The sequence below is a fragment of the Babylonia areolata genome, chromosome 2 (genome assembly GCF_041734735.1).
Source record: "Babylonia areolata isolate BAREFJ2019XMU chromosome 2, ASM4173473v1, whole genome shotgun sequence".
Lineage (NCBI taxonomy): Eukaryota > Metazoa > Mollusca > Gastropoda > Neogastropoda > Buccinidae > Babylonia > Babylonia areolata.
The window spans coordinates 9823990-9849739 of record NC_134877.1 but is presented as its reverse complement, the minus strand read 5'-3'; the positions used below and the strand labels follow the sequence as shown (position 1 = coordinate 9849739).

The following is a 25750-nucleotide window of genomic DNA, read 5'->3' as shown; positions in this document are numbered from 1 at the left end:
ATAAAAATATCCACAAAATCAGTCGGAATTCACAGTTTAAAATAATAAACCATGAGAGTTGATACCCTTCATGAAACGTAAAAATTTCCAGTCTTGACTTTTCTCAAAATGAAGTCCTTTTCACTTCATGCGACGTTTAGAAGTACTTGTACTTGGCTCTACATGTTATTAGTTTAACAAAATACTCAACTTTCATATCAGCTTTAAAACTATAAAACTAGAATGAACATAAAAGAGAAATTGAATCGACCGTGTCGTACCGGGTGTAACTAAACTTGTACATCTATCTAGATCCAGAGAAAACGGCTAAATGTTGCAGTGTGATTGCGGCGATAGCCACGTCCCCTTTACCGCAGACTTAAAAAGAATTTTTAATTGCCCTTGAAGATTTTTGAATGCCCAGGATACACCAGAATAATATGATTTAAACAGTGTTCTCACTGCAAATACCGCAATCGATTTATCGCCCTTTAAAAAAGCATGTTTAAATGTTAAATTTTTGAACGTCAGTTAAGGAGCCACGATAGTGTATTGGGTACACCCGAACACGCGGGGTTCGAATCTGCCGTCAGGACTTTTTTTTTCTTTTTTCTTTTTTTTACCAGAAGCTTTATAATAACAAATACAGAACACATTTTAACGATTAGATTTTTTTAAAGTGTATCGCAAGTGAGTCTTGAAGGCCTTGCCTCTCTTGTTATTGTTGTGTTGTGCTTTCTTTTCCAGTTCCATGTTTTTGTTTTGAAAAACAACAGCATTTTTCCGCCTAAATTTCAGAAATATTCTTCCTATTGGGAGAGTATGTTGTACAGTGAACATCTTGCTCCCATTTTCTCAGCACTGCCTACCATTCCTCCCTAGCCATTGCATCTTTTTTGTGGTTGTTTTTTGGTGTCTTTCACCCTCACTTTCTTTCAACCAGTATGTTTTGGGGTTTTATCACTTTTTTCCCCATATAAGAGCTTTGCTGATGACACTCGATTTTATCAGTCGACCTCCATAGCTGAAATTGATGCACTGTTGACTCAGACATGGAAGTGCATTGCAGACCTAAAGGACTGGTTGATAAGCTGCAACTAAATGACAATAAGACTGAATTTATGATAGCCTGTCGAAAAAAGTTTTGTCAACATCCTTTGTCACGTGACTGGCAAAGGTTGAGGAGTCACCTACAACCCGTGCCAGCCCCACGCAGTCTAATAAAAATAAATAAATATTTAAAAAACTAGAAAGAAATGGGTGTCTGGATTCTCGCACACTCAGTAAATTGCAGCCAACACCAAGAAATTTATAAACAATACAAAACTTTATTCACCCACTCACACAGACATATACTGACAACAGAAACAGCAGTGAGGCCCTAAACAGCCATTTCGCTTTATCCCCCCTCCCAGCCTCACTAACTGGCTATTATAATTCACCTCACTGTTTCAAACATTGTGGGAGGAGGCAGAATGAGAGAAAAAACAAAAACAAAATCCAGAATTGTTCGAACACACACACTCACCCCTCTTGTGCCTCTTGTGCACAGTACTCACACATGCACACACAACCTCCTCTGCTGTTTTTTTGTTGTTGTTTTTATCCACATTGGTCATGTCAACTATGGTCCAATTTGCAAACGAACTGCCAAGATGCTGGCAGCCTCTGAGGTGAGAGTTCCAGTTTCCCTGCAAGCAGGCTATGCGTTGAAAATACACTGAGAGCACATCCTGGTAAGGTAGCAGTTTATGTGCAGTGAAGACAACCCAGCGACACACTCAGGTAACTCTCAGGTAACACTCAGGTAACAGGGAAGACTGCAGGCACACAGGAAAATGGCAGAGACTCAGGTTGACCGTAAACTCAAGGGTAGACCGCAGGAACCCATGGAGACTGCAAGCACCATCAGAACTCTACAGAACTGTAAGCAGACTCGGGTTCCAAATCAAACAAGAGAAAAGCACAAGAAAGTACGTGTGCTATGGCAGACACACAGAGAGGTTTCACACACAAGCACACATACAGTTAAGTGTGTCATTTAAAGACAATTTATCATGATCATAAAGACAAACCGGAAGACGTGCACACACAAATATGTGACATCGAAAACATAAAGCTGATTCTACAAGGGCAGGGAGAGCTTTATGGCACTAGAATTAAATTTGCTATTGCATATCAAATACGAGAGGAAAAAAAAAGAAATACATCTTAGTGGCCTGCTCCCTGTCTAGAAAAAAAACAACAGCAACAAACACTCTTAATGCCCCCTCCAACATAACTCACCCCAAGAACTCATGAAAAGAAAAAAATGGTAAGGGAGATTTGAGTCCCTGGAAATGATCTCCTGGTCAGATGAGGATTCAGGAAGCAAAGTGGCACTGGAGGCCCCAAAAACTTAAATTAATTGGTAATCCTTCCTAACTCCAAATGAATGGAGCAGGACTTAAAAAAAAAAAAAAAGCAACCTCTCCCAGACTGGGTACCAAACTCAGTGACCAAAACATCTTCTGCTGACAACAATAATCAACAGGTGAACCTTCTTCGTAAAAAATGTAGCTCAACTTAACCACTTGCAGGTTTCAGTTTCAGTTTCAGTAGCTCAAGGAGGCGTCACTGCGTTCGGACAAATCCATATACGCTACACCACATCTGCCAAGCAGATGCCTGACCAGCAGCGTAACCCAACGCGCTTAGTCAGGCCTTGAGAAAAAGAAAAAAAAAGGAGGTGAATAAATGATATATAAGCAAATAGATGTAAAACATGAAGACACACATTCACATATACACCCACACATGCATAACAGATATGCACCGAACATGCAGTTGCACAGATATGAAAGCACAGTCAAATACATATAAACGTACATGATCTCCAACACACACACACACACCACACACATTACCCTGCACCTCCTCTACCCCCCTCCTCCACACACTCATTTCTAGTCTACGTATCACAGCTTCCACGGCGCGCACACACACACACACACACACATATATATATATATATATATATACGTTCCAATATCCTGTTGCTTCCACAGTGTAGGCATGCAAACACTCACATACCTCATCCTCTACCCCACCTCCCCCCGCACCCCCACCTCCCCCTCACACACGCACGTGCACAGACCTCTACTGACACTTGTGTACACTTACACTCTCGCGCATGCACAAACGCACTCAAAAATACAGACCCACACATGCACACAAACACACACATACACACACGCACAGAGGCTGCCACTGACTGGCCGCAAGAGGGATGGGAAAAGATCTCTGATGCCAAGAACGTGGCGTATAGTGTGTTGCTCAGTCTATTGTATTTGGGAAAGCCCACAGAGACTCTGTTCCGTTTTGAAGAAATTTGCGCAATGTTGGTTTGGAAATGATGCCGATATTTGTTTGATTAGCAAGGCATCATGCTCTACCTTTCATGTTAGACTTACGGCCACTCCCTCTCTCTGCTTTTATTTCTTTGAGGCGATCGATGGTGTGATGGCCTTGTACCTGTTCTTTTTGATATTCTTTGACTTTTCTGAGGATTTCCGATTTTCCTAGATGTAGGCCGCTCGTTGGTGCGTTACCAGCAAGTCTGTCAGCTCGCTCATTTCCCTTAACACCTGCATGTCCCTGCACAATAAAATTACCTGAGCTGAATACATACACACAAATGCACACACAAACACACGCACTAGGGAACATAGAAAAAATAAAGGAAAACAAATCAGTTTATTTGAGGGGTCAAGTTGACCCGACTGTCCTCTTTCTCCCATCACCACACTGTTGCATGCAACATCCCTCCTTTCCTGATTTATAGCACACCTGTTTCACTTTCTTCTTCTGTTCACAGTCTTGGTGTAATCCAAGACAGTCTCTTTCCTTCCATCAGCACATACATCTGTAAAGTTGCTTATCTGGAACTGCATAGAATCAGTTCTATCTGCCACTATCTCTCTACTGATGCAGCTTAAACATTTGTATGTGCTTTTGTTCTTAAGATTGGATTGTTGCAATTCTCTTTTGACTGGCCTTCCTAAATATCTGTTAGACAGACTTAACGAATTCAGAATAATGTTACCACACTCATTTGTAGTGCTTCTAAATTTGATCCTGTTTCTCCTCTCCTTCAGTCTCTCCACTGGTTGCCTGTTTCTGATCGAATAGATTGTAAGTGTCCACTCTGACTTTTTCTGCAGTCATCGGATCTGGCCCAGAGAATCTTTCTGAACTCCTCTATATCTATACCGTCTCTCCAGCTCCATCCTTCCTTTGATACTTGACTTCTCAGGATACCTCATGTCAGAAGTAAGACCTGGGGACACAGATCATTTTCTTTTCAGTCACCAAGGACTGGAACAAGCTACATCTCCATCATTCTGACTCCCTTGCCTCTTTCAAATCTGGTCTCAAAACTCACCTCTTCCCTCAGCAATATGTTTCGTTGTGGCAAGTCCACTTCCTTTGGTGTGGTGTGCTCGACTATGTGTGTATCCATATGATTGTGTCCACATACACATGCATGTGCATGAATGTGTATTTGTGTGTGTTTGTATGTTTGATCATGCGGGCACGCACGTGCATGCGTGTGCGCATGTGTGTGTGTGCGCGCACATCTGTGTGTGTGTGTGTGTGTGTGTAGGGCAGCATCTGTACATATGTAGGTTAAAATGTATGTATGCATTGTGTGTGTGTGTGTGTGTCCCTCTCTGTGCTGCATTCCACCCTTTCTCACTGTTCGCTTTACTTTCTGTATTTTGTCTTGGTAATATTGTGAAGCCACTGGGTCACATCTGCTATTTTTTAATTATATGCTTGAGTTTCTTGTGATCAAAATCTCATCATTGATATAGATTGTGATGTACCTACTTTTGAGTTGGTTTATAACTAAAAATGAGTGAACTGATGCATGTATTTGTGTGCTTCATCATATTATTAAAAATGTTTTCTGTAATTGTTATTTGATAAGTAATTTTGCTTTAGATGAAAAGTCAAAAGAAGGTCACTTGGTGTAATGAAAATAAGATTTACAGAATTATTGCCAACTGAAATTACTGAGGACATCATTTAAATTATTTGATTTTCCAAGTTCAGCAACGTTTATCTTTGAAAGCAGCCACCATGGTGAAATGGTTAGTGTCATGGACTGATGACTGGGAGGAGGCAGATAAAATTATGGGGTTTTCCAGCCCGCAGCCAGTGCCTGGCCAGAGTTAACTGTGCTGTGGGCTTAAATAGAAAGGTTGGGACCACACAGTTGAGCATCAACCACTTCATGGATGCATCTTTGGGTGTATTACTCAAATTTCCTGACCAGCACTGTAAGTGTCCGTATCTCTTGGGTCTGGTTAATGCTGGGATATCATTGTGACAGGAAATGCAGAGTACAGCCTTGTTATGTAGTCCCAAACCTAATGTACTTCCTTCACAACATTGTCATTGTCACCATCCTCCAACTTCAGCAGCAATGTATGAAAAAATTATCCCAAGTTCTATGGCATTTCATGCCTTGCTCTCATGATGACCTCAGTGTTGATCCCTCTCCTTTTCTGTGCTTATGGTGAGTCCTGCCAAGGTCTTTGGTGTCAGCAGATTCATTGGAGACTCTTCTTGAAAGGATGTAGTGGCATTCTTCACTCTGGGGTACCTCCCGAAACCTGGAGGGGGTCAAGCTGGTGTTCTCTTGACCCCCTCCCGGGGGGGGTCACTACCTTGTCGTGGTCGGGAGGCTTAGTGGCCAGTGATCGAGCGAGCTATGTTGGCGCGGGCATCAGTGCTTCTGGGGGTTTGCTGCTATAGTCCCAGGTCTTAATTGACAGCCTACATAGCCATTGTAGCTGTTCAGGCTGAATAAGTGGTGGTTTTTGTACTGATGCCCCTGATAGGGCTTCCCATGCTGAACAGGTCGTGAGTGAGGCCCAAACTAAACGTGACCCACTGTCCCTTTCGCTATTCTCTATTCTTCTTTTTACCGCCTCTTTTCTGTCCTCAGCTCCCCATCAAGCCTTCTTTTCCACATTCTTTTTTCTCTGCGGCCCTCTTCATGCCCGCCGTGTTTGCCGTGCGGCGCGACCTGTGATGGAGGGGAATGAGATCCTGGGAATTGAGAGAGCACGCTGCTCTCAACACATCCCTTTGGCTCGGACCTCTCCTAAGACAGGCGGCACACATTGGCCCGTGTGTGTCAATCGGCTACCCCTTCGTGGGGCTGGGTCAAGACTGGCAGTTTGGAGGCTTGCGAGGACAACCCCCATAGTGCTCGGTTCTCTGTCCCCGGGAGCTGGGCATGATCGGGGGGGAACACGTTGGAGCTAAGCTGTTAGTCGTATATCCCTCCCGAAACCTGGAAGGGGTCAAGCTTGTGTTCCCTTGACCCTGGCCCCTAAGTTGGACCCCATGGTGGGTGGGTAAGGGAGGGATGAATATACAATTAATAAACCATGAATTCCAAACAAACAACCCCCCCCCCCCCCCCCCCCCCCCCGCCCCCCCTAAACTTGGCAAAAGAAGGAGAACAGGAACAGACGACTCGGACTCTGATTCGGAGGTCGGTGAGACCTCTGGATTTTGGCCATCGTGGCTTGTGATGGAGGGCACTGATGACGACAAGCCCTTGTCGGCTCTCAGCCCCTTCGCTATCCAGAAGGGCTTCCAATGTCTGGCGGGATCACTGAAATCTATCAAGAGGCTGAGGAGCGGAGCATTTTTGGTGGAGACAGAGTCTAAAAGACAGGCACAGCTTCTGCTCAAGGCGACCACTTTTGTGGATAGGGCGGTGAGGGTTTCCCCTCACAAAGGTATGAACTGTTCAAAGGGGGTCATCAGATGCCCGGAGTTGAGAGGAGTGTCTGAAGCAGAGATCAAGAGCGAGCTGTCCTCTCAGGGAGTGACCGACGTTTACAGGGTGACAGTAAAGAAGGGGTCGGACAGAGTCCCGACCAACACATTTTTCCTCACCTTCTGCTACCCGAATGTCCCCAAGGACATTCGAGTCGGATACCTGATGGTGAATGTAAGCCTGTACGTGCCGTCCCCTCTAAGATGTTTCAGATGCCAGAAATTCGGACACGTGCAGGACCGATGCAAGGAGGAAGAGGCGTGTGGCACCTGTTCAAAGGCGGCGCACCAGGGCGAATGCGTCAGTCCAGCCCGTTGTGCGAACTGCGGAGGCGGCCACCCGTCCTCATCAAAAGACTGCCCCGCCTGGAGAAAAGAAAAGGAAATCCAGAAGGTGAAGACGGAGAAGAAAATATCATTCTTTGAGGCAAGGAAACAGGTGGAGGCCGCGTTGCCTAAGGCGTCTTACGCCTCTGTCATCAGACCCAGGATGGTGGACGTCGCGGTCCAGACGACGTCCACAGGGACGCAGACGGACGACGTGCCTACCTTGTTAGAACCGTTGGCCTTGGGTGGAGGCGCCGTGTCCACCCCTTCCCATCCTGTACGGCGGTCCTCAGGGGCTGCTGGGCGGGAGCGGAAAGCCTCGGGCAGAGGCACGTTGTACGCCTCCCGTCCCCCCCCCCCACCCCCCAGGCCCCCTCGCCCCGCCTCTCGTCTGCCTGGCCCTCAGGCTGGCGGGAGTGGCCTGAAACCCCCACCCCCACCCCCCACCCCCCCATACCTCCAAAACTCAAGGAGGGGAGGGTTGTGGCCTCGGCGGGATCGGGAAGAGCCGAGGTGGTGGATATTCCGGCTTGGTCGGAATCGGAGAAATTCAGTTAAAAAAATAGATACGCTATCATAGCCGACCTTAGCCACCGCAAGCAGAGGAGCAGGGGGTAGTGATGGAATAGGCTGCTGCTTTTTTTCTTTTTCTTTTTTTTTTTTTTTTTAATGGCAGTGATCCACTGGAACATCCAGGGGTTCTACGCCAATTTCCAGGAACTTCAGCTGCTTTGTCGTGCCTTGAAACCTTCAGTGCTGGCGCTGCAGGAGACTCTGCAAAGAGATGGCAAGGTTTTATCTCTCTCTGGTTTTAACTCAGTTTTTAAACCCGCTCAACCGAAGCAAGAGGGATTGACGGGAGGTGTCGCTCTTTTTATACGTAAGTCCCTTTTATACAGTACAGTTCCTTTAAGCACCCCTTTACAGGCGGTGGCAGTCAGAGTCACACTTGAGAAAACCATCACTGTCTGCTCTCTGTACGTTCCTCCTTCCGTCCGTGTTCTGAGGCAGGACCTCATGAACCTGGTCGACCAGCTCCCACGTCCGTTTCTACTGTTGGGCAACTTCAGTGGACACTCCCCGCTCTGGGGAAGTGAGATGACATCAGCCCGAGGTCTTCTCTTGGAAAACCTTCTTTCCGATATGGACTTGTGCTGTCTTAATGACAAGTCTCCCACTTACCTTCATCTGTCCTCTGGAAAGCTCTCATGTTTAGATCTGTTGGTCTGCGATCCATCGTTGGTCCTGGACTACGAGTGGAGAGTGCACGACGATCTGCACGGGAGTGACCACTTTCCTGTCGTTCTCCGCCCCACAGATGGAGAAGGTGACTCTCTGCCTGACCGCCTGAACTATGACAAAGCCGACTGGGGAATTTTTACCACGAAGATAAGAGCGGAGCTGCAGGAAGAAACAGTATTAAAAAGCAAGGAGCCTGCTAACACTCTGACTCAGATCGTTTTAGATTGCGCCAAAGCAGCAGTCCCATCGTCTACCTCCAAGCCTCAGATGCCAAGAACGCCCTGGTTCAACGCGGAATGTCGGGAGGCCCGTAAGTCTCGGAAGAGAGCACAACGACGCGTCTTTCGGAGACCGGAGACCAATAGCATTCGAACCCATCAACAGCTGAGGGCGAAAGCCAGGTATGTTTTTAAAAAGAGCCAGAGAAAGTCGTGGAGAGATTTTTGCTCTTCCTTAACCTCCAACACACCCAAGAAGAAAGTGTGGAGGGTTTTAAAAAAAATTAAGGGCAAAAACGTTTGCCCAACTTTTCATCACCTCAAACTTTCAGACGCTCTGGTCACAGAGAAGAAAGCAGTTGCCAATTTGCTTGCCTCCACAATTGAACTGAACTCGAGATCTGCTAACAAGTCTGCTCGGTTTCTCAAAACCAAAAACCTGACAGAAAAAACACCCTGTAACTTCTCTTCCGACAACACAGAGAGCTACAACTTTCCTTTCACTATGAATGAACTTAAATCTGCCCTTCAGACCTGTACGGATTCCTGTCCAGGAATGGACGAGGTCCATTATAAACTCTTAAAACATCTTCCCGAAACCTGTCTGAACACCCTGTTCAAAGTTTACAACCACATCTGGATCACAGGCTTTTTTCCACCCTCCTGGCGGAAAGCCCTCATAATCCCAGTGCCGAAACCGGGAAAAGACCCCTCGAACCCCTCCAACTGCCGCCCAATAGCACTGACCAGCTGCATCTGCAAACTGATGGAGAAGATGGTCAACGGTAGACTGATGTGGAAACTAGAGACCGACGACCTTCTGGCGAAAGAACAGTGCGGTTTCCGCAAGCATCGTTCTACCGTTGACCATCTGGTTCGTCTGGAAACCACTGTAAGAAATGCCTTTGTAAATAGACAGCATGTGGTGGCCATACTTTTTGACTTAGAGAAAGCTTACGATACCACCTGGAAATTTGGAATCCTCTCAGACCTGCACAAGCTCGGCTTCCGAGGACACCTGCCCCAGTTCATCCACAACTTTTTGCAAGACAGACGATTCCAGGTGAGGGTCGGCACCACTCTGTCCGACATTCACGAGCAGGAGCTGGGTGTCCCTCAAGGGAGCATTCTGTCGCCAGCTCTCTTCAGCATCAAAATTAATCACATCGTTCAATCCGTTCAGAATGGATCGGACAGCTCGCTGTTCGTGGACGATTTCGCCTTGTATGCAACTGGCAGCACGTATGCCAGCATCCAGCAACAGCTTCAGCTCTGCGTCAACAAAATCCAGTGTTGGGCAGGGGAGAATGGCTTCACCTTTTCGTCCTCCAAAACTGAATGTATTCATTTTCATAACTTTCGCCAGTTCTACCTGGACCCTGAAATCCGTCTGGGAAAATCCACCATCCCGGCGGTCAAGGAAGCCAAATTTTTAGGGGTCGTCTTTGATCAGAAGCTAAACTTCCTCAGCCATATCAAACAGCTGAAAATATCTTGCCAAAAAGCCCTGAACATCATGCGAGTTGTAGCACACACGGGCTGGGGTGCTGATAAGAGAACTCTCTTGCACCTCTACAGAGCTCTGGTCCGGTCCAAACTGGATTACGGAAGTGTAGTATACGGCTCGGCCAGACCATCTTACCTGAAACTGTTGGACCCTATACACCACCAAGGGCTCCGTCTCAGCTTAGGTGCGTTCCGCACCACCCCTGTGCACAGCCTGTACGCAGAGGCGGGGGAACCGCCTCTCTCCAACCGCAGACTGAAGCTGACCCTAAATTATTATTTGAAATTGTTTTCTGAACCTACAAACCATGCTTACGACGCTGTATTCAATAACCCTTTCGATAAGAAATTTAAAGACAACCCAAACTGTATCCCTCCTCTTGGACTCCGCATTCAGTCGCACTTAGAAAATGCCGATCTGGATGTCGGTGGCATCTCAGATTTCTCCAAGTTCCCCCCGACAGCCCTCCGTGGACCTTTAGAACACCTGAGGTCCGATTCGATCTGGCCTCGTACCGTAAAGACTCCACCAGTTCTCTGGCCTACAGAACTTACTTTTCGGAACTCTGCCACAAATTCCCCACTTTTCAAAGAATCTTCACTGACGGTTCCAGGTCAGAGGACGGAGTCGCTGCATCTGCATTCTGTCCCGCCTTTCCTGACCGGCCCTCAACGGAACACATCCTGTCTGACAGCTCCGTGTACACTGCGGAACTGACCGCACTGGTTCTAGCGGTAAAAATGGTTCTCTCTTCGAAACAAAAGAGATTCATGATCTTTTTCGACTCCTTGTCAGCCCTGGAGGAATCGCCTGCAGGAATATCACTCATCCCAAACTGCTGGAATTTTATGAAGCTTTTACTCTCGCAACGAAGAAAGGATACGAGGTTGTGTTGGCCTGGGTTCCCGGACATGTTGGCATTCGTGGTAACGAAAGGGCGGACCTGCTGGCCAGGAACGCTGTAAAGAAAGAATTATCCAGATCCTTTGTACCATACACAGACATGAAGCGGAAGGTGAACACTTATGTTAAGGATCTTTGGCAAGAGGAGTGGAACACCCAGACGGACAACAAGCTCTTCCAGATCCGTCCAGACCTAAAAGAGACTCTCCCTTTGGGGGTGAAGAACAGAAAGGAGGAGTCTGTGCTGTGCAGACTGCGTGTGGGGCACACTTTTTTTTTTTAACTCATTCTTACTTGTTGAAGGGGGAAGAGGCCCCTCGATGTATTCCCTGTGATGAGCCTCTCACCGTGAAACACGTGCTCCTTGACTGTTGGGATCTGCATGACGTTAGGCACAGACATTACACGGCGGTTTCTTTGAAGACTTTGTTTCGTGATGTCCCTCCGTGGGCGCTGATGGACTTCTTAAAAGAAGTGAACATTTTTAACCAGATTTGAAGGTTTTAAACTATGGAATTTTTTTTTTAATCTTTGGAGGTGAAAGTTTGAAGTGGTGACTCGTTTTAACTGTTTGTTGTTGTTGTTGTTTTATCCTTGTAGTAGTTATTAACGCGGTGATAGCCTTGAGATGGCCTTAGTGGTCGGCGAGGCTCTAAGCACCATAATTTCATTTCATTTCATTTTACTCTGGGGTAGATGCTCGTTCAGTCTGGCTCCACAAGTGAACCACTATTGCCCTCAGTAGGAGGTCATAGTTGGTGGTGTCTTAGGTACATTAATTCAGAACAGGCACTACTGAACACCACCAAAGTGACTCTGCAGCAGTGCAGGGCCTCCTCTGATGTGTGGTCTCCATGTGACTGAACATCAATGGTTTCTTGTGATCTGCCAATGCTGAGACTGCAATAGACAAAACTGGGTGTGGCCATGTATGGGGGACACGGAATGAGTGGCATGGAAGTAATGCTTCTGAAACAGTGCAGATGACGGGCAAGCAGCAAAAAAAAGTGTCTTTGAAGGAGAAATGCAATAAAGTGCAATACCTGAAATGAAACAGAAAGTTTAATCATCTATGTGGTTAAGTGATAGGTTGCACAATAATTCAAAAATATTATTTATCCTTACAGCAGTTGTGCAAACCTCATAGTCATATATTTGTATTTGTATTTCTTTTTATCACAACAGATTTCTCTGTGTGAAATTTGGGCTGTTCTCCCCAGGGAGAGTGCGTTGCTACACTACAGTGCCACCCATTGTTTTGTATTTTTCCTGCTTGCAGTTTAATTTCTTTTTCCTATCGAAGTGGATTTTTCTACAGAATTTTGCCAAGAACAACCCTTTTGTTGCCGTGGGTTCTTTTACGCGCGCTAAGTGCATGCTGCACACAGGACCTCAGTTTTTCATCTCATCTGAATGACTAGTGTCCAGACCACCACTCAAGGTCTAGTGGAGGGGGAGAAAATATTGCCATCTGAGCCGTGATTCGAACCAGCGCGCTCAGATTCTCTCGCTTCCTAGGCGGACGCATTACCTCAAGGCCATCAGACCACATACAGACACGTTCCAATCAAATGGAAGAACTAGACATTGTTTCATTGGGATCTGTTTTCTTAACATCAGCAGTGGCAAATACCTAAATGTCTCAAACAGCTGGTTTTGAAAAAACACACAAAAACAATCAAAATAAAACGAAACCAGAAAACACTGTTCCATTACTTTTCATCACATGGAGTGTTGATTCTTACTGTTCACTGCTATGTTGCCAGTCCAAACTAAAGAAAAGTGAATGGAAGATTTTTTATATGTGGTGACCAAAAATATTTTTTATGGTATTTGGGCATTTTGTATAGAACAGTGTGTGTGTCAGACAGACTGCTTGACATAACCACATTATCTGAAGTGAGATGTGTGCTAGATGTTCTGTTCAAAAGAAAACCAGTTTGTGGCGTTGTGCTGGTGATGTGTGGTAATGTAGGTGTCCTTTCCTCCATTGTGACAACAGGCCTCTGACAGCAGCCCTCATTGCAACTCCTCCAGTGCCACACCAGTGTCAGCCCTTTTCACTGCAGCAACAACCACACCTTCCAGTTCCTACTCTCTCAGTACTGCCACCACTGGAACCACCACTTCCACCATGCCAGTCACAGTAAAAACCAAGGACACAAGCACAAGCAATACACAGCACCCTACAACGGCACATCCTATCAGGGACACCACCCCTAGGTCCTCTACAACCACCAACAGTTCCACAGCTTGGTCCCACTCTGCCACAGCCACCCTCACACCCACCATGACCACATCCACAGCCATGTTCACACAGAACACACTGCATCACACAACCAGTGAAACTGTGCCAGTGCAAACCAGTGTGGCCACTCACTCTGCTCAAGAGGACTGTGGGGTAAAGACTGAGTTTTTTCTTTACTTTCATGTACCTGTGGTATGCACTGTGCTGCTATCTGATTCTGTGCATATGACTGCTCTCTGGCCTGCTGAGTCTGGAAATCAACTGCTTTGCTGTCGTGGACATCATGATCACTTGGTTGTTTTTGCAGTGTACACCAGCACATTTGTGCCTGTGACCAGTAGTGCCACATTTGTAGAACTGTCTCTTTTACTTCAGTGTACATGTTTAACAATTTTGCCTCACATCCTAACAGATTTTCACACCAATGGTAATGCATCAACATCTGATTCTGACTTGTGTGTTTATTGTTACAATTTGCACTGTGGAAATAGTCCAAAGGTTCTCAGAGAGAAAATTCAAAACTAAAGTCTTAAAGGTTCCAAAATCAATTTTAAACTTTGCAGGGTCATGCAAAATTGCTTTGAAATGTGAAATCAAACATAATTTATAATCACAAAAAATTGCATGATACCATATACACTCATTTCAGTCATGATGGAGTCTCCCATCGGACCGACGGATGAGTAGGCAGGCAGGCTCATCTGTCGGTGTGTGTCCTCAATGGGAGAAGAGGCCGATTCTGGATGTGCAGCACTTCCCACAGGTGTTGCAAGGGAAACGTCTCCAGAAGTTGAGCCCTGCTTCCTTTGCTCACGCTTCTCCTTAACAGCCAGCGTTCTCTTGTTTTCAAACGTCTTTATGCCACTAGAGTACAGCATCCTCCAGCGAGAGCGGTCAAGGGCATCAGTTTCCCAGGAAGCGATGTCTAGTCACAGGCTTTGAGGTTTGTCTCCAAGGTGTCCTTGAAGCGCTTGCAGGGTCTTCCAAGTTCGCAGTGGCCATCCTTCAGCTGTGTCCTGTCCAGCATAGCTGGTACTGGATCAGCAAGCTTTCGATGCTGGGTAGGCCACTCCTCTCTCGGACCTGGAGATTGGAGACCCCGTCTTGCCACTTTGTGCCAAAGATCTTTCATAGGCATCTCCGAAGAAACTGCTCAAGTTGTTGAATGTGACGGCAATACGTCGTCCATGTTTCACAGCAGTACAAGAAGGTGGTCAGCACAACAACTCTGTAGGTTTTGATTTTGGTGCTGAGGCTGATGCCTTTGTTGTTCCACAGCCTGTTGTTGAGTCTGCCAAAGGCGGAGCTGGCCTTGGCGATGTGCAGCGTCACTTCTGCATCAAGGGTTTCTTTTCTGTATGGGGTGCTGGCCAGGTAGCAAAACTTGTCAACTGACTTGATCTCTGTGTCATCGATTTTGACTGCAGGTGGGGGGGGGAGGCACTGGCGTTCTGTGAGCTAGCTGGTTGGTACATGGACTTGGTCTTGCTGAGGCTGATGGTGAGTCCAAAGTGCCTGCAGGAGGTTGAGAACCTGTCCATAGTGAACTGCATGTCCTCATGGGTGTGTGCAGCAAGCGCACAGTCATCAGCGAAGAGGAACTCTCTCAACAGTGCCTCCAACACCTTGGACCTAGCGTGGAGTCGCTGCAAGTTGAAAAGTTTGCCATCTGTGCCAAACTGAATGTAGATGCCCCGGTCACAGTCTTGGAAGGCATCAATCAGCATGGCAGAGAAGAGAACTGAGAACAGCATAGGTACCAGGATGCAGCCCTGCTTCACTCCATTTACCACAGGGAACGGATCCGACATGTCAGTATTTTCCTGTACTCTCGCCTGCATGCCATCGAGGAATGACGCAATCAGCTGGATTAGGCTCTCTGGGCAGCAAAATTTTAAGAGGATCTTCTACAGACCACGGCGGTTCACCATTTCGAAGGCCTTGGGTCTACAAAGACCAGCTCCTTGTTCTGCTCACGGCACTTCTCTTGCATCTGGCGTACGGCAAACACCATGTCACATGTTCCCCTGCCTAAGCGGAAGCCGCACTGTGCTTCAGGAATGACTGTGTTGGAGACATGGTCAACCAGTCTGCTCAGTATGATGCGGGCAAAGATCTTGCCAGTGATGCAGAGGAGAGAGATTCCACGGTGGTTATCGCAGGATGTTTTGTCTCCCTTCCGTTTGTAAATGTGGACAATTGAAGCATCCTTGAAATCCTGGGGGACCTCCCCTCTCTCCCAGATAGACTGGAGCAGGGCAGTCAGCTTGTCTGTCACCACCTCGCCTCCATACTTGCAGATGCCGCTTCTGGTGCTTTTCCTGACATTGTCAGCTTCAGGGCCTTCCGGGTCTCGGCCTTGGTGGGAGGGGCAGCTAGCGAGTCATTGACTAGTAGCTGTGGGAGGGCTGCAATTACCTTGTCAGATACAGACGAGTCCCTGTTCAGGAGGGTGTTTAAGTGCTCTGCCCAACGGGCAAGGTGTCTTTCTTGTCTGTCAGGAGGGTGGTCTGGTCCAAGGCTCGGACAGGGGTTGATCCTGTGACTCTCAGCCCATACAAAGCTCGGAGACCATCATGAAAGGTCTTCATGTCGTGAGCATCAGCAGCAGACTGAAACTCTTCTGAATTTCTCTCCCACCAGGTGTTCTTCATCTCACGCAGCCTCTTCTGTATGAGTTACTTGGTTTGCAAGTACTGGTTCTTCTTCATCTGGCACTCTTTATCGGAAATGTGATCCTGATGCCATATATGCAGTGTGTTCAGGAGCTTGGAGATTCCAGAGTTGTTCTTGTCAAACCAGTCTTTGTGGCTCCTCTGTACAAAGCCGAGTGTGTCAGCTGCTGCTGTGTACACAGCATCTCTAAAGGTGCTCCATACCTCTTCTACATCAGTCGACACAGGAATTTCTTGGAGAGCTGCTTGGATTTGCTGCTGCAGCAGCAAGTCCTTGGTGGTAGGGAGGCGGTGGATGTTCAGCTTCCTAGGAGGTTTCTGCCTGGCTGGTTGGAGCTTGCGTGCAAGCTGCGTACCAAGCAATGGTCCGACCAACAGACTGCTCCTCTCATGCAGCGTGAAATGGAAACATCACCTCTGTCCCTCTGCCGGACAATCACATAGTCCAGCATGTGCCACTGCTTGGAGCAGGGGTGCATCCATGTGTTCTTGTACTTGTTCGCTTGGTGGAAGAGGGTGTTGGTGATGCTGCACGCAAAGCGAGAGCAAAAGCAGTCCGTTGGAGTTGCATTTGCCAGTGCCGTGCTGTCCTAGGACATTTGGCCACGAGGAAAAGTCCACACTGACGCGGGCATTGAAATCCCCAAGGATGATCAGCCTGTCCTTTCTGTCTATTGCTGAAATGGTGCGGCTGAGCTCCTTGTAGAAAGCTTCTTTGATGTCATCAGGTTGGTCTAACAGATTTTCACGGCACACCAATGATAATGCATCAAAATCTGATTCTGACTTGTGTGTTTATTGTTACAATTTGCGCTATGGAAATAGTCCAAAGGTTCTCAGAGAGAAAATTCAAAACTATAGTCTTAAAGGTCCCAAAAACAATTTTAAACTTTGCGGGGTCATGCAAAATTGCTTTGAAATGTGAAATCAAACATTTATAATCACAAAAAATGCATGATACACTCACTTCAGTCATATTTAGCACAAAAAAGCAGATTTTGTCTGCTGCCATGAAATCTCATTTTGACAATCACAGAGGGCTGTGACATCACAGACAGTGGTCAAAACAAAACAGGGCCAGCAATATCGCCTGTTTAATCTCTTCATTGTTATGATAAAGCACATCACACACAAGTTAGATGTACTTCCTGGTCAGCTAATAGCCTGCGTGGCATTTGTAAACGATGTTCAAGTGTACGTTAATTGATAACTGTTTTCAGCATTTAACCTGTGTGTGGTATGCTTTATCTTGATATGGTGGCAGCAGTCAACTATACAGAGATGTCATATAATTGTTCCATCAGTGATGATGTTTCCAGATAACTTTTCTTTGAAAGCATAGTGGCAGCAACTACCATTCATCCTGTGAATTCATTTTGTGAAATAAATTTGGATCCTGTGACTAGTGTTCTAAGTTGGTCATCGTTAGTATGCACTAACTTTCTTGCTTTCATCCCTGGATTGTTCAGGATGCATTTTCCTCTTGTGGATAAACTGTGCTTTGATTGTTTTGATCAGAAACGTGTGTGTGTATGTGTGTTTATTTGAGGCCCTGCAGCAGTTACGTTCCCCGGCAGTGAACAGATTAAGTAAAAAGCAAAATGAAAATCTTCATGGACCCACTTTAGATACTGTGTCAAAAAAATTAGATGGAATGGATTTTTGTCTTTCAAAATTGAAAACTGAACTTGTTGTGTGGGTAAGGAATAGGATATCAAGCAGTTTCCTTTGATTCTGAGTGTACCAGCCATGCATTTTTGCGTTCATCTCCCAAACTGTACTGTTCACTCTGCTAGTTACCTGTTGTCTGCACCATCTGCATTGATGTGAAGTGTCACAAAGTGGGTAAACCCTTTCTCACTTTATAACACAGCATTGTCACTGTTCAGCAAACTAATCATTGATGTGGAGGACATCAAAACATGTGCAGAAAAGATTTATTGTTGCTTTCAACAGACTAATCATTGATGTCAAGGCCTGATGAAGTGCGTTGGGTTACGCTGCTGGTCAGGCATCTGCTTGGCAGATGTGGTGTAGCGTATATGGATTTGACCGAACGCAGTGATGCCTCCTTGAGATACTGATGTGTATAATCTCAAACAGTTTTCTCTCACTCTGTGACATAGATTTGTCAATGTTTAAAAGCTCATCACCCACCAAACTGTCTTGAGCTTTTCCTGTCACTTTTTTTTCTCTCTCTCCTTTCTGTCTCTCAGCCTCAGTGTCTCTCACATACTGTCATTGTGTCTGTCTTGTTCCTTGCCACCTAAGCTCTTTCTATTCCCTCATTCCCCATCTTTTTTTTCTCCCTCTTAACAATGTGAAGGTAATACTTTTATTGCTTTTCAAAATTTTCATACACATTCACATATTCAGCATTAGGTTTGAAAAGATGTGTTTTATTTGAGATCAATAGCAACTGTTTGTGCAAATACATGAATACACAGTCTTTTTTACTGAAAACCTTGGTGAAGGCTGGAGCAATCTCCTCACCAACTGTCTTTAGGAGTCTGGTTGTGTTGCCATCAGGTCTACAGGCTTTGTTGGGTTCAGTCTGAGAAGCAGCTTTCTTGCTCCTTCCTCTGTGATGTTGATGTCGCTGCATGTGGGGTAGTTCAGGTGGTAAGGGACATCGTTGGTTGAAGTCATCAGCTGTGATGTCTTCCTTGCAGCTGAAGACAGACTGGAACTGTTTGTTCAGGACTTGAGCTTGTTCCTTTGGGTCAGTGATAAGCATTCCTGCATCTTTGAGAGTAGAGACACCAGAGCCTTCAGTCCTTCTTGCTTTGATAAAGCTCCAGAACTTCTTTTTCGGTGCGGTTTGGCCTGGGGTATCTGTGATGAGGTCTTCTATATACCTCCAGTATAGACGGCGCAGGCGTTTCTGGACAATAATAATAATAATAATTCATAACTTTTCTGTGGCGCGATATCCAGTACTAATGCTGCTCAAAGTGCCTTACATCATCGAGCCAGATATAAACATAGCATAAAACATTACAACAGCTCAATCCAATGTGTTCACAGAATGAATAAAAAAGCATGATCCACCAAACAAGAAAACTATCAAGTAAATAATGCTTAGATTAAAAAGAAATACATTCCTTAAAAACACACATTTTTTAGACACACACATACATGTGCACGCACACTCACACTCGCGCGCGCGCACACACACACACACATGCACGCGCGCCCAGACACATTAAATATATCGATTGCACTAAAACAGGATTATGTGAATATAAATATCTCTAGCATAAAACTCCATGTGGTGAACAGGCTTTGGACTATCCATCATGCTGAGTACAGAAATGTTTGCGGAAAAGGTGCGTTTTCAGATCTGACTTGAAGGTCTGGAGACCAGGAGCATTTCTGAGGGATGATGGCAAAGAATTCCAAATTTGGGGTACTTGAGCCATAAAAGACCTTTTCCCTGCACATTTTAAATTAGTTCTTGGGACTTTAAGAAAGCCGCTTGAGAGTCTTGAATCGCTTGTGCACCTCTTCATCACCAGATTTCTTCCACCACTTGTGTAGTCAGTCTCTCCTTCGGATCAGCTTGATTGCCACACTATAGATACATGGACGGCTTTGTTTACTATTTGTAAATTTGTGTGGGACATGTTCAGTGAGGGCATTTTTCATACCCTGGCACAGCTCAGTCCAGATCTCTTCAGTGCTGCTGTCTTCAGTGAAAGTGGGCACAAAATGGTCATTCAGATGTTGGGCTGCCTCTTTCAAGTGTCCTTTACTAGATACTGTATAGATTGGGATCAGTCTCTGTGGCTGGCGTTGATTGGAGAGTAAATCTGGAGTTCTATGTATGTTGCATCATGGTCGCCAAGTCCAGGGAGTGCCTCAGTGCGTGGGACCAGGTTTGGGTGGTTTGTCAGGAATAGGTCAAGGAAATTTTCTCCTCTAGTGGGTTCCTGCACTATCTGTTCCCAGCCCAGGTCATTTACATCCTCCATGAACTTGCAGTGGATGCTGGGGCATGGAGCTCCTTTCCTTCGGGATTTTGACGGCCAGTGCCATCCAGGTAGATTGAAGTCTCCACCTACCACGATGATGGAATTTTTGGTGAGTGAGGCATGATGACCTGATTCACTGAATGCATTCAAGCTGTCTGTATTTCCTGTGTGCGGATGGTAGAAGGAGCACACTATGCAGCTTGATCTTCGCCCACAATATTTTGCACTGTGTAGACAGTTCCGGGACTTCCGAGGAGGTGAGGTCTTCAGAGACAACAATAAATACTCCTTCTCCAGCGGGTGTCTTGGATGTTTATCTTGTTAGCTGATGCGTGTTGGAGTGGACAAGTGTAGTGGATGAAAGGCACTGTCAAGATTTAGGTCAAGGAACTGACCTGATTGGCTGGAGTGGTTAGAGCTGAGCCCGTGCAGATCAAAAGCAATGGAGCTGTAGTTGGCACATACAACACAGTGCCATGTGATGTTACTTTCTCTTAGAGTGTCGTATTCTCGTGTACTGATGTTCTGGCATTCAAGGTGAAACCACTGTCTGCATGTTTCACAAGCATCACTCAGAGTGTCCCAAGTGACCGATCGATCACAGGTACCACACGGATAGTGTTCTGTGACGTCTGCTAATTCGTCAAGTTCTGACGGGGCAGCAGATGAAGCTGCAGCTTGACTTGAGGCGTGGCTCGCCATGAGGACACACAACAGAGCAATACAAAAAGCTACTAGGTGTCGTAGGTAGCAGTATTTCCAATGCATGGGGTTGGCTGTATCAAGAAAGCGTTTTGTTTTGAAGCTCACCATGTCGCCGGCGCCGCCATGTTCGTTTATGTTCTGTGTTTGGTCGGTGAGCAATGGAACGGCGATAATTTCTCGAAAGAGGGGAGAGGTTAACAACAACAAAAATATTTTACCTTAGGTGCTGAGGTGAATAAGGAAGACTCCGGGATGTTTCTAAGGGAACTGAACTAACATTAATTAATAAAAAGAAAGAAAAACAACAGAGCCCTCGGCAGTAACTGCCACCTCTGGCGCATGCGCAACCTCCTGCTCCTAGCCATCCATTTGTGTGTGTGTGCCTGTGTGTGTGTGTGTGTGTGTGTGTGTGTGTATGGTGGTTAGATAAAATGCTCATTTGTGATATTTCACTTTTTTAATGAAAGCTTTGCATGATTCTGTATCATTACAGCAGGTTCATTCAGATTAAATTTTGTTTAGATGTGCATTATTTTCTGGTTTCCATTGCTTGTACATGTGTATGTATGTGTGTATATGTGAGTGTGTGTGTGTGTGTGTGTGTGAACTCATGCATGAGTACGCACGTACATGCATGTGGTGTACATATTTTCATTTTAGAATGGGATTTTCAACCCTTCCTGTCTATATCAGTCTGTGTCATCTTGTCTGTTTTTCTGCCTGTCTGCCTGTGTGACTGATTGAATCTTTTTCTCTGTTTCTCTTTGCCTCTGTCTCTCTCTTTTTTCTTTCATGGTAGTAATATTGTATTTGCAGTTTTTATTACAGTATGATATATGAAGGATGATGTTTTCTTTTCAACAGAAAGCAAGTGATGGGTCGTGTAAGACAGACAACAAGGGTAAGATGTTTTTTAAAATTGCTTTTCAGTTTTATGATGTTCACCAGAAAACAACACAAAAATGTGGATGAATGAATGTATGTTTACATGCAAAGGCACATATGTGTATGTGTATGATTTCATACATGTATGCATGCACACATGTGTTCTCCCATCTAAAATCACAGTTGTGGACAGATATTAAACAAAAGAACAAACACACACACACACACACACACACACACACACCACATATGCTGCTATATTTATTTTCCAGCCATCTTTCTCATAAATATTATCTTCACGTGGGAAAATGTTTATGCCTTTAGTTCCAGAAGTAAACTGAAAACTTGTAAGACATTCTCTTTGTGTCAGAATTCCTACAAACCAGTGTGTTTTTCAAGTATGTTACCAATCAGAATTGAATACAGTTGGACAAGCAAAATAATAACCCACAAGGACTCTCCCTTGAATAAATGAAAGGAGAAATTCTCAGTTTGTTAGCAACCACAACTCCTAAAACACTGGAAAAAACAACAAAGAGACAGTAGTAGCGAGTGTGGAGTGATGGCCTAGAGGTAACGCGTCTGCCTAGGAAGCGAGAGAATCTTAGCGCGCTGGTTCGAATCACAGCTCAGCCACCGATATTTTCTCCCCCTCCACTAGACCTTGAGTGGTGGTCTGGATGCTAGTCATTCGGATGAGACGATAAACTGAGGTCCCGTGTGCAGCATGCACTTAGCGCACGTAAAAGAACCCACAGCAACAAAAGGGTTGTTCCTAGCAAAATTCTGTTGAAAAATCCACTTCGATAGGAAAAACAAATAAAACTGCACGCAGGAAAAAATACCAAAAAAATGGGTGGTACTGTTGTATAGCGACACGCTCTCCCTGGGGAGAGCAACCCAAATTTCACACAGAGGAATCTGTTGTGATAAAAAAAAAGGAAAGAAAATACAAATAACAGTATCACTGACATCACTCTTGTAACATCAAAATTCAGAACAGGAATGAGTGCAGAAATGCTTCCACATCAAGGCAGCAATCACATTCTTGTAGTTTTCAGTCTACAAAAGCCCAGTGTCAAACAAAAAATATACATTTCAGGGTTAAATCAGAGGCAAACATTACTGGTAAAAATGTGAACTTGAAAAAGGAAGAGACTGTGCTGAACCATAAACAAATTATTTTGCCCCCATTGTGCACTGCTGGTACACAGATAGCATGGATAGAAAAGCATGTGCATATCAGTTTTGAAAAAAAGAAAGGACAAAACCTTGTCTTGACCAGGAAATTAAGATTTAGGCTTTGACACAGCTCGGTAATTGGTCTAAGATGCTGCCCATGTCGCCACTGTTGGTTGGTCTGTACTTATGTTTGTTTTGTTGTTGATGTGTCATAGTATGATTGGAATATATGTGCAGGCCAGGTGGCAGTTGTGGTGGCGGTGGTGTTAGTGTTAGTTGTCCTGCTGGGTACTGTGGCTGTGTGGATGTTCTATGCGTACACCCACCCCACCTCAGCCTCCGGCATTTGGCTCATGGAGGTAAGCAGTCAGATACTGTGAGGCATGTCACATCTGCTTTGTTTGCACCTATTCTTGAGTTTTGTTTGGGGGGGTGGGGCTGGGGGTAGGTTTGAAACTGCACTGCAAACTGGACAATAAATTATCCTGTGTTTTAGGCACAGAAGTTGTAAAGCTGTCCTTTGAGTCTTGGTTTCTCCAGCTCTGTCTGTCTCTTATATCTTTCCAACAAACAGTGCCTCTTCACAGAATTGTCTCTTTATGTCAAGCCTTGTTCATAGTGGTGGATCATACTGGGACAATTTTTTCTCTCCCACTTTAACATGTTATGAGATCCTCATGACATTATCATGACATTTCAGGGATGAGAGTACAAACAAACTTGTGATTTGATGCCTACTTTCAGTTCCAGTGCACTAAAACTAATTTGTCTTGTTAGGTAGGCATATAGCCTGTCACTGTTGCCATAGCCCCTTGACACATAAATAATGTGCCTCAACATGCAAATGAAAATAATGATGATAATAATGATGTACATTTATATGGTGCCTGTTATCTCTAAGAGCTCAGAGTACTTTACATGAAAGAAACATGAAAGAAAAAGTTACAAATTGCATGAACCATTCATGACCACTCTTTCTCAGCACCCCTCCCTACCCACCCACCTCCACTCTCCCTCTCTCATTCTTCATGCATCCAAAGTGAGTTGACATAGGTGGTGCTGGAGAAGAAGGAAGCTGGGAGTGTAAACACTGATAAGGTCAGGAAGACAGTAGGTCATGTGGAGTTGAAAGCAGAATAGCAGAGACATGCAACTTTGTATTTAATTCTCGCTTCAATGGAGCCTGTGTAGAGTATTGAGAGGGTGGAAAATGTGATCAGTGTATGGGACTCTGAGAGTCAGATGGGCATCATTGTTTTGAAGTTTTTTAATTCGCCGTAAAAGATTATGTGGACAGCCTGTGAGAAGAGAATTACAGTGGTGAATTTGTTACAGCACAAAAGCAAAAATAAGAGTTTTTTGTAGTTTCAACAGAAAGGTACTGATAGATGGAGTTAATCTGACGAAGTTCACAATATTGACTGTGCTCATGCATAATGAGGTTTAAGTCAAGAATGACTCCAAGATTCCTTGCTGATTTCGAAAACTGAAAATTGATCTGTGGCATCACCAACCACAGTAGAGGCAGGGAAAGAAACAGATGTGGACATTCTTAAAGAGGAAATTATCATAGCTTCAGTTTTATCATATTTTAACTTTAGTTTGTTGAATATCATCCAGGATTTAACATCAAGAATGTTATCTTGCAATGACTGAATCAGACGGTCTGTTTGATTAGGTTCTGCAGACTTTTGTAGCTGAGTATCATCAGCAAAAGAGTGGTGAAGAACAGAATGACCAGAAATGACATCAGAAAGAGGAGCAGTGTACAGAATGAACAGAACGGGTCCCAGACATAGATTCACAGACAGCATGTATCAAGGAATTTGAGTTTATAAAACTACATTTAGTTCTGTATTATCTATTCTGTTTTATTTGTTTTGTTTTGTTTGTTGTGATTTATTTGGGTTTGCTTTTTTTTTACCAACTGAAGATTGCTTGGTCGTAAGAATTATATTATCTACTTTTACTTCAGTTAAAATCTGATAACTGGCAAAGTCAACTTAGAATCTCTCTTAAAACATTTGTTGGGTGAAATTGAGAATAGTCATGAATTTGTTGTTGTCTTGCTTATACCGCAGACAGGTATGTGTGTGAATGCATGTTCCCTGTTTGAAAACACATGCATTGATCTGCTTGTTAAAAATAATTGAACCAATGACATGTAAACTGTTCACAGCACCGGCCTAGTCAGATGAAGGCCAAACTGGCCAACATGAAATTCTGGAAAAAGAATACGCCTGCTGGGACCAAGTACGCTGTGGAGTCTGAAGCATGAGTCCAGGACAGGGAGGAGATGGAGATGTTACAGTTCCCACCAGTTGGCTCCCATCGTCGCTCAATACCTTCTGCTGTCTGCGCTTCTTCAGTGTTGGGTTGTGTCTTGTCTGTTTTCTGATTTTCTTCTCTTTTTTTGGTCTTTTTTAATTTCCAGGGTTGAGAACATATCTCCATGTCTCTTACTGTTCTTGTTCATCAGTCTGCCTGTATTGATTTCTATGTCTGTGTCTTCTCCTTTTTTATATTCTCTTTGTCTGTCTGCCTGTCTGCCTCTCTCTCTCTCTCTCTCTCTCTCTCTCTCTCTCTCTCTCTCTCTCTCTCTCTGTTTGCTTCATGTTGTGGTATACTGGGATTGAAGGAACGTTTTATTTCAAGGAAAAATAATGATGGGTGTGTTGTTGACGTTTTGGTGATATTATTGGCATGCATGATTGACTAAGGGTACACATCATCAGAAGTCCAGTTTAAAATGCATGGAAAAGGTGAAAATATGAAGAAAACAAGACAAGCAGAAAAACAAACAAACAAACAAACAAAAAACCTGAGTCATAACCGATAATAGTCAGTCATGTGTGCTTGACATTATTACAGGTTTTCTATTGCTATAAATTAGTCCAGTTCATGTGTTTGGTTTTACTGACGATTCTTGCCCAAATAGTTTGCATTGTTTACATTTTAGGCAAGAGATTTTGTTCATTAATGACAATGAATTTATCTTTCATTTTAGTGCGTTTAAGTCAGAACTTCTTGTTTCTCACATATATTTGTACTTACTAATGTAGATA

General features: G+C 44.7%; 1 protein-coding gene across 1 annotated transcript in view; it reads left to right on the top strand.

Annotated features, from left to right (window-relative positions):
- LOC143297375 (plexin domain-containing protein 1-like) overlaps positions 1-25001 on the top strand; it is a 170522-nt gene extending 145521 nt beyond the window's left edge. The window contains exons 11-13 of the mRNA XM_076609687.1: positions 21483-21519; positions 22923-23044; positions 24865-25001. Of these exons, the coding sequence (XP_076465802.1) occupies positions 21483-21519; positions 22923-23044; positions 24865-24963 (258 nt within the window). The 3' untranslated portion in view covers positions 24964-25001. The remainder of the gene's footprint in view (positions 1-21482; positions 21520-22922; positions 23045-24864) is intronic.
- The last annotated feature ends 749 nt before the right edge of the window (positions 25002-25750 follow it).